This window comes from Theropithecus gelada, chromosome 2, assembly GCF_003255815.1.
Source record: "Theropithecus gelada isolate Dixy chromosome 2, Tgel_1.0, whole genome shotgun sequence".
Lineage (NCBI taxonomy): Eukaryota > Metazoa > Chordata > Mammalia > Primates > Cercopithecidae > Theropithecus > Theropithecus gelada.
This window is the reverse complement of record NC_037669.1, coordinates 152,073,395-152,092,219: the sequence shown is the minus strand read 5'-3', so window position 1 is coordinate 152,092,219 and position 18,825 is coordinate 152,073,395. Positions and strand designations below refer to the sequence as shown.

The 18,825-nt window shown below is 39.7% G+C and overlaps 1 protein-coding gene across 1 annotated transcript in view; it reads left to right on the top strand.

Moving 5' to 3' along the window:
- Window positions 1–18,825, top strand: part of CLSTN2 (calsyntenin 2) — a 632,434-nt gene that overhangs the window by 237,171 nt on the left and 376,438 nt on the right. The window contains exon 2 of the mRNA XM_025375641.1: window positions 1,350–1,472. Coding sequence (XP_025231426.1) covers window positions 1,350–1,472 — 123 coding nt within the window. The remainder of the gene's footprint in view (window positions 1–1,349; window positions 1,473–18,825) is intronic.

The window sequence follows — 18,825 nt, the reverse complement described above, 5'->3', positions numbered from 1 at the left end:
AGAGGTTTAGTTGGACCTCTTACCATCCCATCTGACATGGATGGCAGCAGGCAAAGAAAGAATGAAGAAGCCGCAAAAGCAGAGACCCCTGAGAAAACCATCAGATCTCGTGAGATTTACTCACAACCAGGAGAACAGTATGGGGGAACCCACCCCCATGATTCAATTGTCTCCTACTGGGTCCCTCCCACAGCATGTGGGAATTATGGGAGTACAGTTCAAGATGGGATTTGGATGGGGACACAGAGCCAAACCGTATCACTGGGTATCTGGGAACAAAAACTTATTGTCTCACATTTACGGATGCCAGAAATATGAAATCAAGGTGTTGGCAGGTCCAGGTTCCCTCTGAAGGCTCTAGGAAAGGTTCCATTCCAGGATTCTCTCCTAGCTTCCTATAGTTCCTTGGCTTGGGGCTGCACAACTCTATTTTCACATGAGATTTTCTCAGTGTGCATATATCTGTGCCACAATTTTCCCTTTATATAAGTACACTAATCATATTGGACGCGGAACCACCCTAATGACATTTTAAAACTTGATTACCTCTGTAAAGATTTTATCTCCCAATACATTTACATTCTGAGGTTCTAAGTGTTAGGATATCAATGTATTTTTTTAATGTAGAGGACACAATTCAACCCGTAAAATATAGTTGATATGTATTTTCAGTGTATTAATTGTTCATTGGTTAATATTTAATTCAGCTAGTGAAATTATTGAAGAACAACTTAAGTTGCTAGATAATTTAGACCACTGAGATACACAATTTTTAAATGATCAGAAAATATTCAAATATCTGATGTATCTTTGCATATATAATATTTATACATATGTGTGTGTATACATGTATATAAAATGCAGTAACTTCTAATGATGGATCAGATTTGGTTGAGGTCAGAAACCTGAGCATACATAGTAGTAACTGCTAGTTTATTGATTGATAAAGGACTTTAACTCTGAAACATCTATTAATAGATGGTAGCATTACAGAATTAAAGCTTTCAATCAGTTCTCAATAATATCTGTCTATACTGGGTATCCAGAAATACAAATAATGGGATTTTGATGAGGTGAAGAACCCATGGTCTTAGAGGCAAAACAAACAGTGTTTGATAGTCAGTGCTGTCTCTCACCTTCTGAGTGCCTTGGGTGAGGTGTTGAACCTCTCCCTGCACTTCTCTGAAGCTTTTCTGGGTTTAAAATGGGATTAACGTGCTCCATGTCTCTCACAGGATTGTTGGATGACAGCCTATGATTGGGCAAATATACAATCTTAATAATACATTATTATGGGTTTGTTATTTAAATAATGATCCTTTTCGTTTTTTCTTTCCCCTATTTTCTAGTCAATAAGCACAAGCCATGGATCGAGACTTCATATCATGGAGTCATAACCGAGAACAATGACACAGTCATTTTGGATCCACCACTGGTAGCCCTGGATAAAGATGCACCGGTTCCTTTTGCAGGTGAGATTATGGCTTAGTATGGCTGGGCCTGGCTCACTTTGAAGATGTGCTGTGAAACCTCCACAAAGCCCAGAATATGGCTTTATAGCTATTGTCACCACCCTGTGCATCTCTAGATCAGCCTGTGATGTTAAAAAGCTGTATGCCTCTTCTTATTTCTGGGATGGATTCTGGCTCTCCTTGTGTTTTTGTTTGTTTTTTCCTTCATGTTGCCTCCAGTGCAAGACCCTTGTTTCTTCTTCTAACGAGTGGTAAATTGCTGAAGCGGCCTGCAGAGTTGGAGAAGTTGGGCTAGTAAGGTTCTTAGGGGAATTTTACCCATAAAGAGATAACCCGTTGTCCCCACTATCCACATATAATCGATAAATGGAGACTTGTTGCTTGGTAAATGGGCAAGAGAAAGGAGAGAGAGAGAAAGACCAGGAAATATCTGCTAAGAGTGGCACAGGGTCTTGTTCTTGAGCTTCCAAGTGGGTGTGTCTTTGGAGGAGGAATCCCAAGGCAGTGCCATATTTCCCTCTTGTGGCTAGAGAGCCTCTCACTATCATCAAGGCTACGTCTGCTTCCTCCTTGGACCCTCTTCAAATGGTAGGCCCCAGGAGGGCTGAGTGAGGAACTCGGCTATGCCTCATGCTTCCATGGATTTTGGCAAAGAGAAAGGACTGGTCATGGCAGTGGGAGGAGGGATTAGACAAAGGATTTCTGAAGATGCCTGCATCATGAGTAATATTGTTAACATTTTATAACTGTCAGGAGAAGGACAGGAAATTTAATGAAGGTTTTCAAGATTTCTAGAAGATTGCTTTCTGATAGACGGGTGCCGGGCTGAGGTTTCACCACGATGAAGTCTGTTTTTTTTCCTGACAGTTTGCCTGCTACATTATGAGCTACTTGGGCAGAGAAAACGGGGTTCTTTTGCACTTCTAAGAGATAAGCTCTGTGAAGACATCTTTCATTATGGAATATTATAAAGTATGGAGTGAGAAGGTAGTTATATTAAATTGGGAAATTCAGTATTATGTGAAGATAAACCCATAAGCATTCTTGCAAAGAGTGAGGGAGATACTCTACTCTCAGAAGAAAGCTTTATTTTATGTAGAATGAAAACCACCGAGGGTACCTGTGACTTCCATGATGTTTAGAATTGAGGCATTTCCATACATTTCCCAATCACCCTCAGAAGTCCCAGTTTTACCAAATGCCAGTTGGAAGTATAAACTCCTTGCAGTCTTTACCACAAAAGATGAAGTATCTTCCCTAAACCTTCTTTGCCAGTCTAGGAAGACTCCAACACATCTCTTTCTTGGACATAGCTAATAATGCTATTGGGCTTAGTCAGCAATTATTAGCAACCCCTGGAAATGAGATTTTTAAACAAATATTAGTAAAAATGTTTGGGTCATGGAAATGTTTGGTTTATTATGCACTTAAAAAAATGGATGCCAGATGTAGTGGCTCATGCCTGTAACCCCAGCACTTTGGGAGGCTGAGGCAGGAGAATCATTTGAGGCCAGAAGTTCAAGATGAACCTGGGCAACATAATCAGAACCCATCTCTACAAAATAATAATAATGATAATTATCTGGGCATGGTGGTGCTTGCCTGGTCCTAGTTTCTCAGGAAGCTGAGGCAGGAGAATCACTTGACTCAAGGAATTTTAGATGGCTGCTGTGAATGATGTACAAAATGCACTCTATCCTGTGTGACAGAGCAAAAAATAAAGAGAAACAACATTTAGAAATTGGGAGATTTAGCATAAAAATGCAGGATTATGGTTTATCTTGATAAGTCTGAAATACAGAGCTAAGCAGTGGCTTTTGTTTCTCCACTGAGCATGAGCCCCTCGCTGCCCTCAGCCCCTTTCCTCACAACCTATATGCAGAGGCTCTTCCACTAAGCAGATCCTCTCGTTCACCTTTCCATCTGAACATGTGACCCCTCTTTCAAATATGACAGAGAAAATAAATGACAAACAGGAAGTAATCAGATGACATGAAGTCATTGCAGTGTGCTGAGGCTGGCACTATAAAAGATGAGCAATGTGTCTGATTGTATGTCTGCTTTTAATGTCCTGTTCTCATCTCATGGTGAAAGGGAAACCGAAGTCATTGAATAAGCTATTCTACAGTAAAGTTATAAGCTCTCTCATGTACAGACTACAATAGAAAAAAAAAATACCTCAAGCAAATCTGATATTTGAAAGTTTGGATTTACAAAAGGTTATTAAAGTTTGTTGGTTATAGGGCTGAAGAAGAATTAAAGGTTTCATCTGAAGACTCACAAAAGGATTTCCTTAAGTCAGAAACCCACCAAACACCTTTAAACTTGAATTTGTATTCTGACCGTTAGATGCACCCACAACTGTTCAGGCACTTCTTGAAACTATAGTTTCCTTCTAAGCCAAGCCCTGAGTAGTTATTTCCATTTGAAGACAACTTCTATACTTCTATTATTTGCAGCTGCCTTAAAAGAGTCTAGCTTAATGCATCAAAATATAATCCTCCAAGCTCTTAGGAGTAAAAAATAAAGGTGGTTTTTAGAATGGCCGGAGCTATTTTTCTCAGTGTTATTTATGATCAGCTCTAAGACAGGACACAGGCACTAGCCATCCATCCATGCTGCAGGCATTTATTTTAAAACATTTATCTTAAAAAGAAAATACCGAAGATTTATTTCAGATCCCTATCATTCTCATAAAATTGAAAAATTCATATCTGCCAACTCCATCACTCCTCGAAGTCAACTGAAGCTTTTAGTCCTCCCTTATCAGCTGCTTTTGTATTGTGTGTCAGTTTTCCCACCCCTTTCCCAGTGGTCTTTATTTCTCATTTAGCCCAGGAGATAGGCTCTAAGCTTTGGGGAAGACAGTTCCATCCATACCATTTGTGCTGTTATTTCTCTTATGTGTCTCCCCTTTAATTTTTTTTTAAGCAAAATGTTTTACATATAGATTCTGCCAATATATCATTTAGAATCATACATGATCTCACATGATTTTCATTTAAATATTATGATTGCATTTTGTAAGTAATTGCAAAATTCAAAGATTTAACATAGCTTTTATGGTATATCTCCTGATTATGACAATAACAAGTGAGATATAGAAGTATTTATTGTAGAAACTATGGAAAATACAGTGAAACACACAGTAAAAGCATGAGGTATAACATTTTAGTCTATTTCCTTCTTGTCATTTTTCTGCTTTTTTTTTTTTCATTCAAAAATTGCGATCACTCTGGGTGCTCATGCTTATAGTCCCAGCACTTTGGGAGGCTGGGGAGGGGAGGATTGCTTGAGCCCAGGAGTTTGATACCAGCCTGGGAAACATGGTAAGATCTTGTCTCTACAAAATAATAATAATTACTAATAATTAGCTGGGTGTGTTGGCACGTACCTGTAGTTCCAGCTACTCAGGAGGCTCAGGTAGGAGGATCAACTGAGCCTAGGAAGCTGAGGCTGCAGTGAGCCAAGGTTGTGCCACTGCACCCCAGAGCAAGACCCTATCTCAAAAAAAACTTATTATACCTCATTTTGAATACTATAACTTATTTTTTCACAGTAATGAAAATTTGCCATTTATTACATATTTTTCTGCAACTTTTAAAATGATTACATGATTTCCTACTTAATGGATGTTCTGGAGTTCACCATTCTCTGATTGGCACTTTGCCTATTTCCAATTCTCTTTTATTATAACATGTGTCCACATTTCAGATTCTGTTGTTTGGATGGATTTCCAGAATTTTAGTTAATTGGCCAAACATTTTAAAGGTTGTGAAACATGTTAAATTGCTTTCCAGAAAAGTTATGAGTTTGCAATTTCATTCACACCACCCAAGTCCCTCAGTCTCTGGCCCTCATAAGGTGCATTCTGATGGTGGGATTTAGTAGTAGCCCTACTGTCATCATCTGTGAAATAATACAAGCTTTCTGGAGCTGTTTGTTGTTTTGATGAAATTTGAAGAGTGTCTATGACACATCTTGCAATGATTCAAGATACAGAAGTTTAATAAATTTGAGTTTCCTATTCCATACCCTCCTCCCTGCCAGTTTGGCAGGGGAGATAACTAACTCAGAGAGGCTAAGCAACTTGCCCAACATCCCAGAACAGGCTAGCCTGGGGCTGAATCTAGAGCCAGGGCTTCTCAGCACTTACTCTGAGTTCTCTTTCCCTACGATATTTTCTTTTGATCTCTGTCCCACCTGATTACTAAAGTGCTGATGCTTAGTGAATGAAACCTCCCTCAGACTTCAGTCAAGTCCACTAGACTTGACTCAATTCTCAACCCAGTGTCTGAGCTCTGTAGATTTGACCTTCTTAGAATCAGATACAGAAAAAAAATCCTTGAGTAATAATGAAAATTCTGCCCGCTGCATGGAAAAAAATGATAATGAAAGCAAGCTGGGCACACCATGAACTTATTAATTTCTACCTGTGCCCCACCGAGGCCTGTTAGGAAACTGTAGAGACTTTTAAATTTGAAGGGAATTAGATTGCCTTTCAGAGATGATAGAACTGCTCATTTGTCTACATTGGGCCAGTCTGGACCTGTCTTTTATAAGGACAGGGCTGCAGAGAATGATCAGGCATAATTGGCTGACTTCTCAGGCTGGGTGACTCTCTGAGGGCTGCCCAGAAAATTGCCTGGGACGTAATTTGGCCTGGTTTTGATTAGCTGGTTACAGTGCTGGTTGCAGCTGGGAATCCTCTTTCATACATGGTTAACTCTGTTTGTCCTTTTGTTCAGGGCCTGCCAGTCTATCTGCTTCCTTATCTTTGGATCTGCCTCAGGGTCTTGTTCATGCCTCAGGCCCTATAGGTGCCTGATGGCAAAGACCCTCCCACAGGAATTGGGATAGACCCTTGGCAGAGCCTCTCCCACATGCTTGGGATGGCCACGTGTCTTATGGTGAGAAGGGAAGGTAGATGTTGTGAATGGTCACAGGCTTTGGCCCAAACTAACATAGAATCTGCCACTTACTAGCTGTATGATCTCAGATAGGTCACTGAACTACTCTGAGGGACAATTTCCTTATATTTAAAATGGGGGTAATCATAGTACCCATTCCTGGTGTTAATATGTAGATTAAGTAAGATACTAACGCAAAGTGCCTAGAGCTCTCTCTGGTAGCCAGTAGACACCCAATAAATCATAGTTGTGATAATCATAGCAATGATAATGAGAGTAATCAGAGTAATTGAAATTTGTATTATTATCAGTAAGCCACAAGTGTTTGATTCATTTGGGTTGATTACAATAGTGCAGTTATAATCTGTGATTTTTTTTGAAAGAGAAAATTTTGAGTTTGTTGTAAGGCTTGATCACCCATTTGTACTATCAAGCTATATTGCCTAGATTGCTGGGTAGTGTAATGGTGTGGGACAGTCAGTTAAATAATGTGTAAGGGAAAATAGTTTGAAAATTGTACAGAATTCTACAAATAAGTATCAGTTAGTTGAGAATAAATTTTCTTAAATTCTACCTATGATGCATCCCTATGGAGTAATCTATTAGTTGCAAGATATAGTTTCAGACTCTTGCAAACCATGTGTCCTTTTATTACACACACACACACACACACACACACACACACTCTCACACTTATGTCCAAACCTTACCAACCTTGTGGAACAGGTAAGTCAGCTATCAGGATTCTGTTTTGCCCAGGATGGATCAGCCCTGCCACTCAGTTCCATACTTTTAGACTCCAAGTCTTCCCTTCTTTCTCCTCTGCCAGTTTTCCAGTGTGTAGGACTTATCTCATTGGAAGTACAAGATTTACAAGATACCCGGACATGGCATTAAAGAGTGCTGAATCCCATGCTGAGTGAGTCATTCCCCTTTAAATTCTCTTTCTGATCATGTCCAGGAGAAAGGTGCAGCTTGGGAGGTTCAAGACATCTTCAACACCACTCAAATATTGCTAGTCTCTCTTTTTGACAAAGAGGGAGCAAGTCCTATCACAAAGCCTTCAGTAAGCAAAAACATCAAGCTAGAATTTTAATAATATTCAGTTGTATTTTATTTAGGTTATTCTCTATTCAAGGCAAGGATTGCTGGCTTTTCATTTTAGTCATTCTCTTTTAGAATAAATGCACTCGAGTTTTTAAAAACACCAAATTAAAACAAATTGTAAGTAAACTAATATTTAGGCAGTTTATGGAAGCAGCAAAAATTATGAAAGAGGTCTGTGAGTGAGAACCACGTGGGATATTGTGGAATAACCACATCAGGACCTCACTTCCCTGTCCAGCGCCTTCAGGATCATGAGCACAGTACCCAGCCTTCTTCACTCTGTCTTGCCTCACAGCTCTCTGAGCTCAGACCTCACGGCAGAGATGCCATCCACATCAGTCTCACAGTAGATGTGCCTTTGCATTTCAAGCTGGCTTGTTTGGGGCCATTACTGAGGACCGGAAGACAGGGTGTCCCCTGGCATCCCACTCTGCTTCCCAAGCAGTCATGTGGCTTCATCACCCTCCCTGCAGAAAATCAGCTTCAGACCTATCTGGAATCCACCATCTGGGCTACTGCCTCTCACCTACAAGATTCTGTTGTGTACTTTTCCATCATACTCTGTGCTCAACCTTGATGCCCCAGTTCTGTCCACAGCGTCCTGGTTGGAGGGAGTTTACTGGCAGTAGCTGGGGACCTGTGAGGATGGGCACACACAGCTCCTCCTGTGCTGAGTGGTCAGAGGCAGGCTCTGAGGGCACAAAGCCCATGGAGCAAAGCTGAAGAGGCTGCCCCAAGGGGATAGCTGGAGGAGGGACTAAGAGCCAGAGTACAGAGGAAGGAGAACAGGTGCAGGCTTCAGTCAGCTAAGAAGAAGAGGGTAAAAGGTCACAGGTAAATACCTACAGCAGGGACCATGGGTTTCATGATCTGATTGATGGTAGAAGGTGAGGGATGGGGTCAGCAAGGCCTATCATACCCATACACCAGTGAGCCCTACCCAGAGCTGTTGGACTTTCTTAATAAGAAGGCTATTGCTAGGTTCTGCTTTAGGCCAAACTAATGTTTAGGGGACAATCAGTGGAAACTTTTGGGCCATTTTCTCTCACTAAGGTTGAAAGGGGACACCCAGGGAGATGGACTATCCTGGTTTGCTTGGAAAGGAAGGATTTCCTGGGATGTGTGACTTCTAGTGCCCAAACCAGGAAGGTCCTCGTAAACCAGAGTGAGTTGGTCACCCTAACAGGAGATGTGGAGTTTCAGGTTAGAACACTTGAGGCACTGGCCCTAGGACATAGCTTGAGAGAAACAGTTGGACACAGGAATTTCAAGTTTTCTGGGACTCTGAGTTAATGACAATACTATACTAAAACAAGATGAAAAGTGAATAATAAAATCAATAATAATAGCAGATCTGGTGCCAGCCCATATACTAACTGTGCAAATTAGAAACAGGTGCCCCTTCTTACAGATGGACACTGTCTCACTCCGGAGCACATGGCTTGGCGAGTAGAGAAAGAAGTGGATTTCTGCCGCTACTTGTCCCCTGGGCCATACATCGTTGTACAGAAAACAACTTGTACCCAACAGCACTGAAAATTAGCTAATGTTTAGACACACCAAGCATTATTTTACATAATTTATCATAATTTAATTTTCACTTTATCATAATTTAATTTTCACAACAATCTTCTGAAATAGGCATTATTATGATTTTATAGGAGAGACTAATGTTAAGTCAGATCATATAATTTGCCAAGAACATAGTAGTAATGGTGAAGTTGTAATTTCAGCCCAGATGTCTCCAAGTATTGCTGTGCAACAACCACCCCAAAACTTAGGAGCATCAAACAACAACCATTTCTTCTTTCTTCTGAGTCTACCTGCTTATTGGGCAGCTCTGCTCATCTGAGCCAGGCTCAACTGATCTCAGCTGGGCTTGTTTATGTCTCCACCGGCTGTTAATGAGTAGGCCATAGGCTGGCTGTTCTGTATGGTGACTTTGACTGGGATGACACTGTTCTCCATGTGTTCTTCCAGCAGGCTACCCTGAGCTCATTTCTTAAAGTACAGAAATGTAAAAGCATGTTGGCAAGCAGCTACTTATGACAAGTTTGTTACTGTCTGTATTAGTCCATTTTCACATTGCTATGTAAAGAGCTTCCCTGAGACTGGGTAACTTATAAAGAAAGAGGTTTAGTTGACTTACAGTTCTGCCTGGATGGGGAGTCCTCAGGAAACTTACAATCATGGCAGAAGGGGAAGCAGACATGTGGTAGCAGGTGAAAGAGAGAGTGAAGGAGGAAGAGCCCCTTATGAAACCACCAGATCTCATGAGAACTCACTATCATGAGAATAGCATGCAGGAAACCACCCCCATGAGCCAGTCAGCTCCCGTTAGGTCCCTTCCTTGACTCTTGGGGATTACAATTGGAGATGAGATTCCGGTAGAGACACAGAGCCAAACCATATCACTGTCCCACTGGCTAAAGCAAGTCCCATAGCCAAGCCCAGAGTCAGTGCAGGAGTGGACTACTACAGGGCATGGGCGGGGGGTAGGGTTATCAATGCAATCATTCCATCACAGCTCAACCGTAGGTCACAATTATTCACACCCTTATTTCATGTAAAATATGCTCATCCCTATCCTGGGGACCCCCAAAATGTATCCAATCATGGCATCTGGCTTAAAGATCAATATTTTGTGATCCTTATCAGAACTAGATGCAACTCCTCTTGATCCAGAGGCTGATAAATGACAAATTTTCTTCTCACACATATATATCAGGGGAAGGAAAACTCAATCAGACTCCCACTCCAAGAGGAGAAGAATGGGAGACACATAGCTACCACTGGTGTGGCCCATAGCAATTCTGATATCCTGCTGGAAAAATGTTGCCAGGTACCCCCTGACACATTTTGAGAGTGATTCTGCTCCTTAAAAGGGGCTCCCCTGTTTATTGTTCTCTACTGCTCCCCGTTGACCACTCTTCTCTTTCATCATCATTTGGTTTTGCTACATCCCAAGTCCGGTGGACTTGGTAAGAGTCTGCAGAATCCTCCTAAGTTCAGGATCCTGGGCTCAGTCCCTAAGAAGACTCTTAGTTTCATTCGTCTTCACATCAGTGGCTGATTCTGTCCAGCCTTAGTGCAAGACAGTGGTTCAAACCTGGAACTGCAAAGTCAGGGCTCTTTATACAATGAATCAGGAAAAACAAAAAATAAAGAACAAAACCCCCAACCACTTTTCTTTTTTTCTGTTAGAAGAACACTTTAAGATCCAACAAGCTGCAAGCTTAAAGACATTCTGGGATATCAGAGACTTTAAATCAATGGCATGCTTCATCGACAAGTAATGATGCAAACACATTATGGTATTTTCCCTGCTTACTGCCCTGGTGGTCAAATTCCAAGCCCCATGACCCAGCCCACCTGACCAACTGTGACTGGACTCAGGGTGGGCACCTGAGCCAAGCTGCAGCCTAACTTGCTAGCTGGATTGAAAAGATCAAATAGTGCAATTGGCTTCCCGTTTGAATGCTGAGAAGTTAAAAGGATGGGAGTGCAGGGCAAATGGGGATGGTGGGGGGCATGTGGGGAAGGAGGCAACTGTTGGAGATGAAGCTTCCATAACATGCTCAAACTGCAGTTAGGAGTAGCCTGTTAGCAGAGTGAGGGGAGGACGGTGGTCTCAGAGAGAAGCAGATGTGCCCAGAGGGGAGGGAGTGTGTGGTCCCTGAAGGGAACGATAGCCTCAGTTCCTAAGTGGTCCTGGTGTCATACTGATCCTGAATTTCCACTAAATCATCTTTGTTGTTGCATTTTTATCCACTCTATCTCTTGGAGATGGGTAAGAATGGCTCTGTCCTTGGAAAGCAAGAGGCCTAGTGAAAACCACCTGTTATATAGTTTACTGTGTTAAGGGTACATGGAGCATCACTAAAGCTGCAGAAGAATGAAGGACCCAAGACAGCTCAGATAAGATGGCAGCATAGAGAAGAATGAACTGGGAATTTGAAAACAATGAGGAAATCATCTTTTAAAAAGATATAACTGGCAATCATCACAGCAAAAGCAATGATATTGAGAACCAGCTCCTACTGCCAGTAATTGGACTGTTTAATAACCACATTTAGACAAGTTAATACCAGTTCAAATTTCTCCTCCAGAAGCCATTTCTGTGGCTTACTACAGTAGCCATATTGAATAGTCCTGGAATTGAAGCCCACCACAAATATTAATTATGAACATGAATTTTTAAGGTTAATGGTTTTACTTTAATGGGAATTTGGGGCCTCTGAAAGTCCTAAATGTCTCAGTGAACTTGTTTGAGATCACAAACCAAAGAACAAGAGTGCAACCAGCCATTTATAGTTTATTCTGCTTGGCAGAGTGTCCGGAGTGAGATCACTGAATACCTTGGCATGAGTTCAGAGCTTGATTTTATTATCTTGTAGCCGCCTGTAATCACAGATGAGGCATCAAAGGCCAGCTGTCCCCCATGAACCTTGACAGTCTATATAAACTAATTACTTCTTTATGAGCCATCCTTTCAGAGGTTTGAAGAAAGGGTCTATTAAGCCAAGTTCAACATGATCTACAAACTTTAAAAATTCTTACTATTTATCTAATTTAAGTGCTGTGCCGTGGTAAGTGACATCATTTGCAGTGGTTGGCTTGGATGGCTGTGACTTCATTCAAATACAGTTGGTGTATTTTTTTTTAAATGGAAAGGTGAATCCAAGTGTGTTAGGGATTCTTTCTGCACATTAATGATACCAACAGCAAATTTTGAAGAGCAAGGAATTTAAAAAAAAAAAAAAAAAACACACACACACAAATTTGGAAAGTGAGGGGACATTAGCAAACATCATTTTTTCTGATTCTACCAGGCTGTGGATTGCAAGGGGAAAATCTTTATTCTCTTTGTCCCCAAATCCACTGCATGGCTCTTGGCCCTTTCCTTTTTTTGTGCCTCTCCTTTGAAGTCCCTAAAGAGGTGAGACACCAGGTGAGACACTCACTGCAGCCTGCCCCTCTGCCACTCCTTGGACCATTTCTCTTATCTGCTATTACCTGTTGCCTGTCATATCTGCACTGAGGCTGCCTGTGCTGCTCTGTCTCCCTGAGATGAGCCTCCACACCAGCCTCACAAGTGACAGGCTGGCCATATCACTGGGGTGTATGCTCTCAGCCTCTGCCTCTTGGTGATCACTGCCTGCCTCTGGATGCTTGTTACTCTAATACTGTCCTCACTGGCCCACGGTGATGCTGACCTACCCCTGGATCATGCTGACCTCCCTTAATCACCCCTCTCCCCAGCAAGGAGGAAAAGGCCTTTCTCTTCTGGCCTACTTGCTCAGGAGCTCCATCAGAGATGTTGTTTGAACTCTTAGTGATACTGTTCTTTCTATAATTTCATAGTCTTTCCTTTTCAGAGGAGGCTTGATGCTCCCAGGTTTTAGGTCTGAGTGATGTATTCAAATACAGGCTGGAACTATACTATGGTAGGTAAACTCCCACTGAAGTCTCTGCTGCTGATTCTGACATCTGCCTTCTCAATTGTTTCTCATGAGTAGTGCTTTTCTTTTCTCTCAAGAGCTGATATTCCTGACTTTCATCTGGTTTCCACTGTGTCCACTCACTTCTCCTTCCATGCCCACATTCAGTTCATCAGACATGACTATAAATGTAACGACTTGATTTATGAGAGGGCACTGAGCCAAATGCAACCCAATATGGTGTAGTCAGACAGCAGGGGAGTGCTGAGAGGGGCCGTGTAATTCCACCTGCTCCATTTCAAAGTCTCACTTCCGCCCCACCCAGGACTTGATATCAGCACTGATCTCATGTGAAGTGGAGTCTTCTTTCTTGAGTAGCATTCCTTTGGCATCCATCCTCATGGCCACAGGTCCTGCAGTGCTCTTCTCAGCCCCAGCACTTGCCACAGTGGAGTGTACTTGTCTATTTGTGAGCCTGCCTCCTCACTAGTCTTAAGTGGAAGTGTCTGAATCCATTTTTTGTTTCTAGCACTGAGTAGGCGCTCAAAGTTTGTTGAATGAATGAATGATAGATAGTTATGTTACATGCTTAAACTGACCCTTCACCTTCTATGCTTTGGCATGTTTGCTCCTGGGCTCAGTCCCGAATTCGGCAGCACTTTCAATGCAATCTACTTCAATGTCTGCTCCCCATACGAAAGCAGGCTTGTTTATCCTTACGTCCTAGCACACCAGCTACCTTAGAAGTTCTCAGTAAATATTTGTTGATTTGAATTGAAAAGGACTGAGTGGCTTACAACCTACCACTAAGAAGCATGGTGGTAGGGAGAGAGGGGCATGCCTCATCCTGATGCTTACATTGCACCCTGCAGGGGTTAATCCCAACTCCTTGTGGCCCTCTGGTTGCCTGGGAGCAATGCCACCCAAGCTGGTGTGCTTCCCTGTCACCACACACATGCTTAAGGTAGCCAGTGAGGGAAGAGGCCTGGCTAAGGGAAGTCTGGGCTAGAGGGGGCTGTGGTGATTCAAGGAAGCAACAAGCAAAGGGACTGATGCTACCCAGAATTGGTTGATTATTGTTGAAGAAGGTTGTTTTTTTAAAAAATAAACTCTTTATTTTGAGGTAATTATAGATTCATATGCAGTTGTAAGACATACAGAGAGATTATGTGTATACTTTGCTCCATTTCGCCCAAAGCTATGGCAAAATATCACAACCAAAATATTGATATTAGTACGGACAAGATGCAGAGCATTTCTATCACCACAAGGATCCCACATTGCCCTTTTATGGCCGTACCCACTCCCTCCCACCTCTCCTTAACCCTTGGCAACCACTTATCTGTTCTCATTCAGTAATTTAGTCCTTTTAAATATATGACATGAATGGAATCATACAGTAAGCAAACTTTTAGAATTGGCTTTTTTTTCTCTTAGCATCATTTTCTGGAAGTTCATCTAAATTGTTGCCTATATGAATAGTCTGTCCTTTTTATTGTGGAGTAGTAGTCCATGGTATGGATATACCACACTCTTTTTAACCATTCCTTATTACCCATTTAGGACCATTTTGAATAAAGCTGCTGTAAACATTTATGCTTTTGTGTGAATGTAAGTCTTCATTTTTCTGGGATACATGTCAGGAGTACAGTTGCCGGGTCATACAGTAGTTGCATGTTAAGTTTTATAAGAAACTGCTGAAGTGTATTCTAGCTGTACCATTTTACTTTCCCACTGGCAGTGTATAAGTGATACAGTTTCTCTGCATCCACACCAGCATTTGATCTTGTCACTTTTTTATTATAGTCATTTAGGTGTGTGTGTATTGTCTCATTGTGGTTTTAATTTGCATTTCTCTAATGGCTAATGATATCAAATGTTTCTACGTATGCTTATTTTCCACATGTATATCTTCTTTCATGACATGTCTTTTGTTCATTTTATAATTGGATTAGGATTTTTGTTATTTATATTCTTAAGGTTGAGTTTTGAGAATTATTCACATATCCTAAGTACTAATTCTTTGTCAGATATGTGGTTTGTAAATATTTTAATTTTTGTATAAAGCAAAACATTTTCGTATAAAGTAAAACCTGTACAGTTAGGTTGAGACTCCTTTATTTGTATTTTTTGCCTGTGGTTATCTAATTCCTCCCTCATCCATTTGTTTAAAAGTTTATCTTTCCTCCATTAAATTGCACCTTGGACCAAAATCAGCAGGGCATCATCTGAGTCCATTGAAGCTGCCATAACAAAACACTATAGCCTGAGTAAGCTTATAAGCAACAAATTTATTTCTCACCACTCTGGAGCCTGGGAAACTCAACATCAGAATACCAGCATTGTTGATTTCTGCTGAGGGCCTTCTTTCTCCTTCATGAATGTCACTTTTAGCTAAGTCCTCACAGGATAGAAAGGGGAAGGCAGCTCTCTAGGGCCTGTTTTATAAGGGACCTAATTTTACTTATGAGAACTCAGCCCTCATGACTTAATGACCTCCCAAAGGCTCCACCTCCTAATACTATCACCTGGGTGATTAGGTTTCAACATATGTATTTGCTGGGAGGACACACACATTCAGAGCATAGCAGGCATAGTTGTATAGGTCTATTTCTGGATTATCTTCTCTCACCCATTAATCTTTGTGTCAATGGCTCCACCAAAATTATGTAGTCTTGATTACTGTGGCTATCTAAGTCTTGAAATTGTGTAAATGGATTACTCTCAATTTTTTTTTTCAAAACTGTTTTAACTATGCTATTTCCTTTATCTTATCAAAAATTTTTAGGATAACCTCATCTATAACTACCGAAAAAAAAAAAAAAAAAAAATCCTGCAAGGATTCTGATAGGTGCTGAGTTAAACATGTATAGCAACTTTAGGACAGTTGACATCTTACCTCGTTGTGTCTTCCAGTGCATGGGCATGTTATATCCCTACATGTGTTTACGTTTCTTTTCTTTCATTAGTGTTGTACAGTTTTAAATATATACTCCTGCACATATTTTCTTATATTTATACCTAAGTATTTCATTTTTTGAGTGACTGTAAATAGTATTGTATTTTTAATTGTGTTGTATTTGCTATTACTGCCAACATATAGACATACAATTTTTTTATGTGTATGGCGTTATGTTTTATGTTATGCAACCTTGCTGAATTTACATAATAGTTCTAGAGTTTTTCTTTTTGGTAGATTTCTTGGGACTTTCCATTTGGGACAATCAAGTCGTGTGCAATTTGGGAGTTTTATGTCTTCCTTTCTGATCCTTTGGGTTTTATTTCCTTTTTATTGTCTTTATACTGACTAGAAGTTCCAGCATGATATTGAACAAAGGTGATGAGAGAAGATATCCTTGCCTTGTCCCCAGTCTCAGGGGAAAGCATATTCAGTCTTTCACCAGTAAATATAATGTTACCTGTAGAGGTTTTGTAAATGCCTTTTTCAAGTTGAGGCAGTTCTTTATTTTTGGGTTTCTGGGAGGTTTTTTAAAAAATTATAAATGGGTGTTGATTTTGTCAAATACTTATTTCCTGTATCCATCAATATGAATATGTAATTTTTTAGTTTGTTAATATTATAATAACACTGATTGATTTTCAAATGTTGAATCAACCTTACATCCTTAGACTAGATTCTACTTAATTGTGGTATGTAATTCTGTTATAGGTTGCTGAATTCTATGTGCTAATGTTTTAGTGAGAATTTTTTTATCCATATTCATGAGGAATATTAGTCTCTAGTTTTCTTTGTATTGTTATTGCTTAGTTTTATGTCAGGGTAATACTACTTCACAAAATGAATTGGGAAGCATCCCCTCCTGTTTTCTGGAAGAGACTGTGTAGAATTGATATTAATTTTTCATTAAATGTTTGTTAAAATTCCCCAGGGAAATTCTCCATGACAGTGCTTTTAGGGGAGTTTTTAAGTTATGAATTCAATTTCGTTCATAGTTACAGAGCTCTTCAATTGTCTGTTTTATATTGGATGGGTTGTAGTAGGTTCTGTTTTTCAAAGAATTGGTCCATTTTGTCTAAGTTGACAAATGTATGTGTTGACAAATGTATGTAGTTGTTTGTAGTAGCCTTTTGATATCTGCAGGATCTGTAATATCTGCTGGTTTGCTCCTGATATTGATAACTTATATTTTCACTATTTCATATTTATTGCAGGTTTATCAACTTTATAAACCTTTTCAAAGAAACAGCTGCTTTTATTAATTTTATTTATTGCTTTTCTGTATTATTTCCTTCATCCTACTTGTATGGGCTTATTTTGCCCTTCTTTACCTAGATGTTTAAGGTGGGAGCTTTGATTATTGATTTGAGATGTTTCCTCTTTCAATGTTATAAATTTTCTTCTCATCACTGCTTTAGCTGTATCCCACAAATTTTGATGTGTTATGTTTTTATTCAGTTCAATGTACTAGCTTATTTCCACTGAGACTTCCCTTTTGGCCCATGCGTTTAGAAGTGTGTTGCAAAGTTGCTAAATGTTTGGAGATTTTCCTGTTATCTCTCTATTATTGATTTCTAGTTTAATTCCATTGTGGTTCAGAGAGCACATTTTGTATGATTTCAATTTTTTTGAGGTTTACTTTATATTCCAGTATAGTATATAGTCTATCTCAGTAGACATTCTGTGGGCATTTCCTACAAATGCATATTCTGCTTTCGTTCGGGTCTATAAATGTCAATTGCATCCTGTTATTTGATGTTGAACTTTTCTGTATCCTAGCTGATTCTCTGACTAGTTCTATGAATTATTGTGGAATGGATGTTGAAGTTTTAAATTACAATTATGGACTTGTTTATTTCTCCTTTTAGTTCTACCGATTTTCCCCATATTTTGCAGCTCTGTTGTTTAGTACATACACATTTAGAATTGCTGTATCATATTTGTGAAGCAGCCCTTTAATCATTATGCAATGTCACTCTCTGTCTCCACTATTTTTTTTTTACTCTGAAGTTTGCTTTATCTGTTATTAATGTAGCCACTCTGCTTTCCTCTGATTATTGTTTGCATGATATATTCTTTTTTTCAATTTTTTTGGTTTGTTGTTTTACTTTCAAACTGCCTCTGTCATATTTGAAGTAAATTTTTTGTTAGCAGCATGTTGGGTCATGTTTTTCAATCTACTCTGCTAAGATCTGCCTTTTCATTGTTGTATTTAGATCATTTATATTTATATGGTAGGGTTTAGATCTGCCATTTTATTGTTTTTGTTCTATGTTTTGGCGGGCGAGGGGGAAGCTCTGTTTTCCTGCTTTCTTGTCAGTTGAACACATTTTAGAACTCTATGTTTACATAACTGTGGCTTTTTGAGTGTATCTTTTTGTGTGGCTGGTTTTTTTTTTTTTTTTTTTTAGTGGTTGATCTAGGTATTCTACATAACTTATTATAGTCTATTGGTATTGTCATTTTCTCAGTTCAAAAGATATTTGGGAATCTTTCCTTTCCATTGCTGCTTCCTCCTCTGTTTATAATTGTCTTAAATGTCTCTTCTATATATGCTTAGAGCCATATCAGTGTTATAATTTTTGCTTAAAATGTAAAATATAATTTAAAGAACTCAGGAGAAGGAAGGGCTTTTGTATTTACCATTGTTTTTGCTTATCTTGTTCTTTCTTCTTTTCTGATGCTCCAAGATTTCTTTTTTATAGTTTTTTTGGTTTTGAACACTTTCTTTAACCTTTCTTTCAGAATAGGCCTGCTGGTGACAAATTCCTTTTGTTTTTTCTATATTCGAGAATGTCTTGATTTTCTTTTCATTTTTGAAGGATACTTTTGCTGGGTATAGGATTCTGGGTTGAAAATTCTTTTCTTTCAGCACCTGAAAAATATTGTGCCCTTCCTTCTAGCCTTTTTGATTTCTGCTGAGAAATCCATTGTCA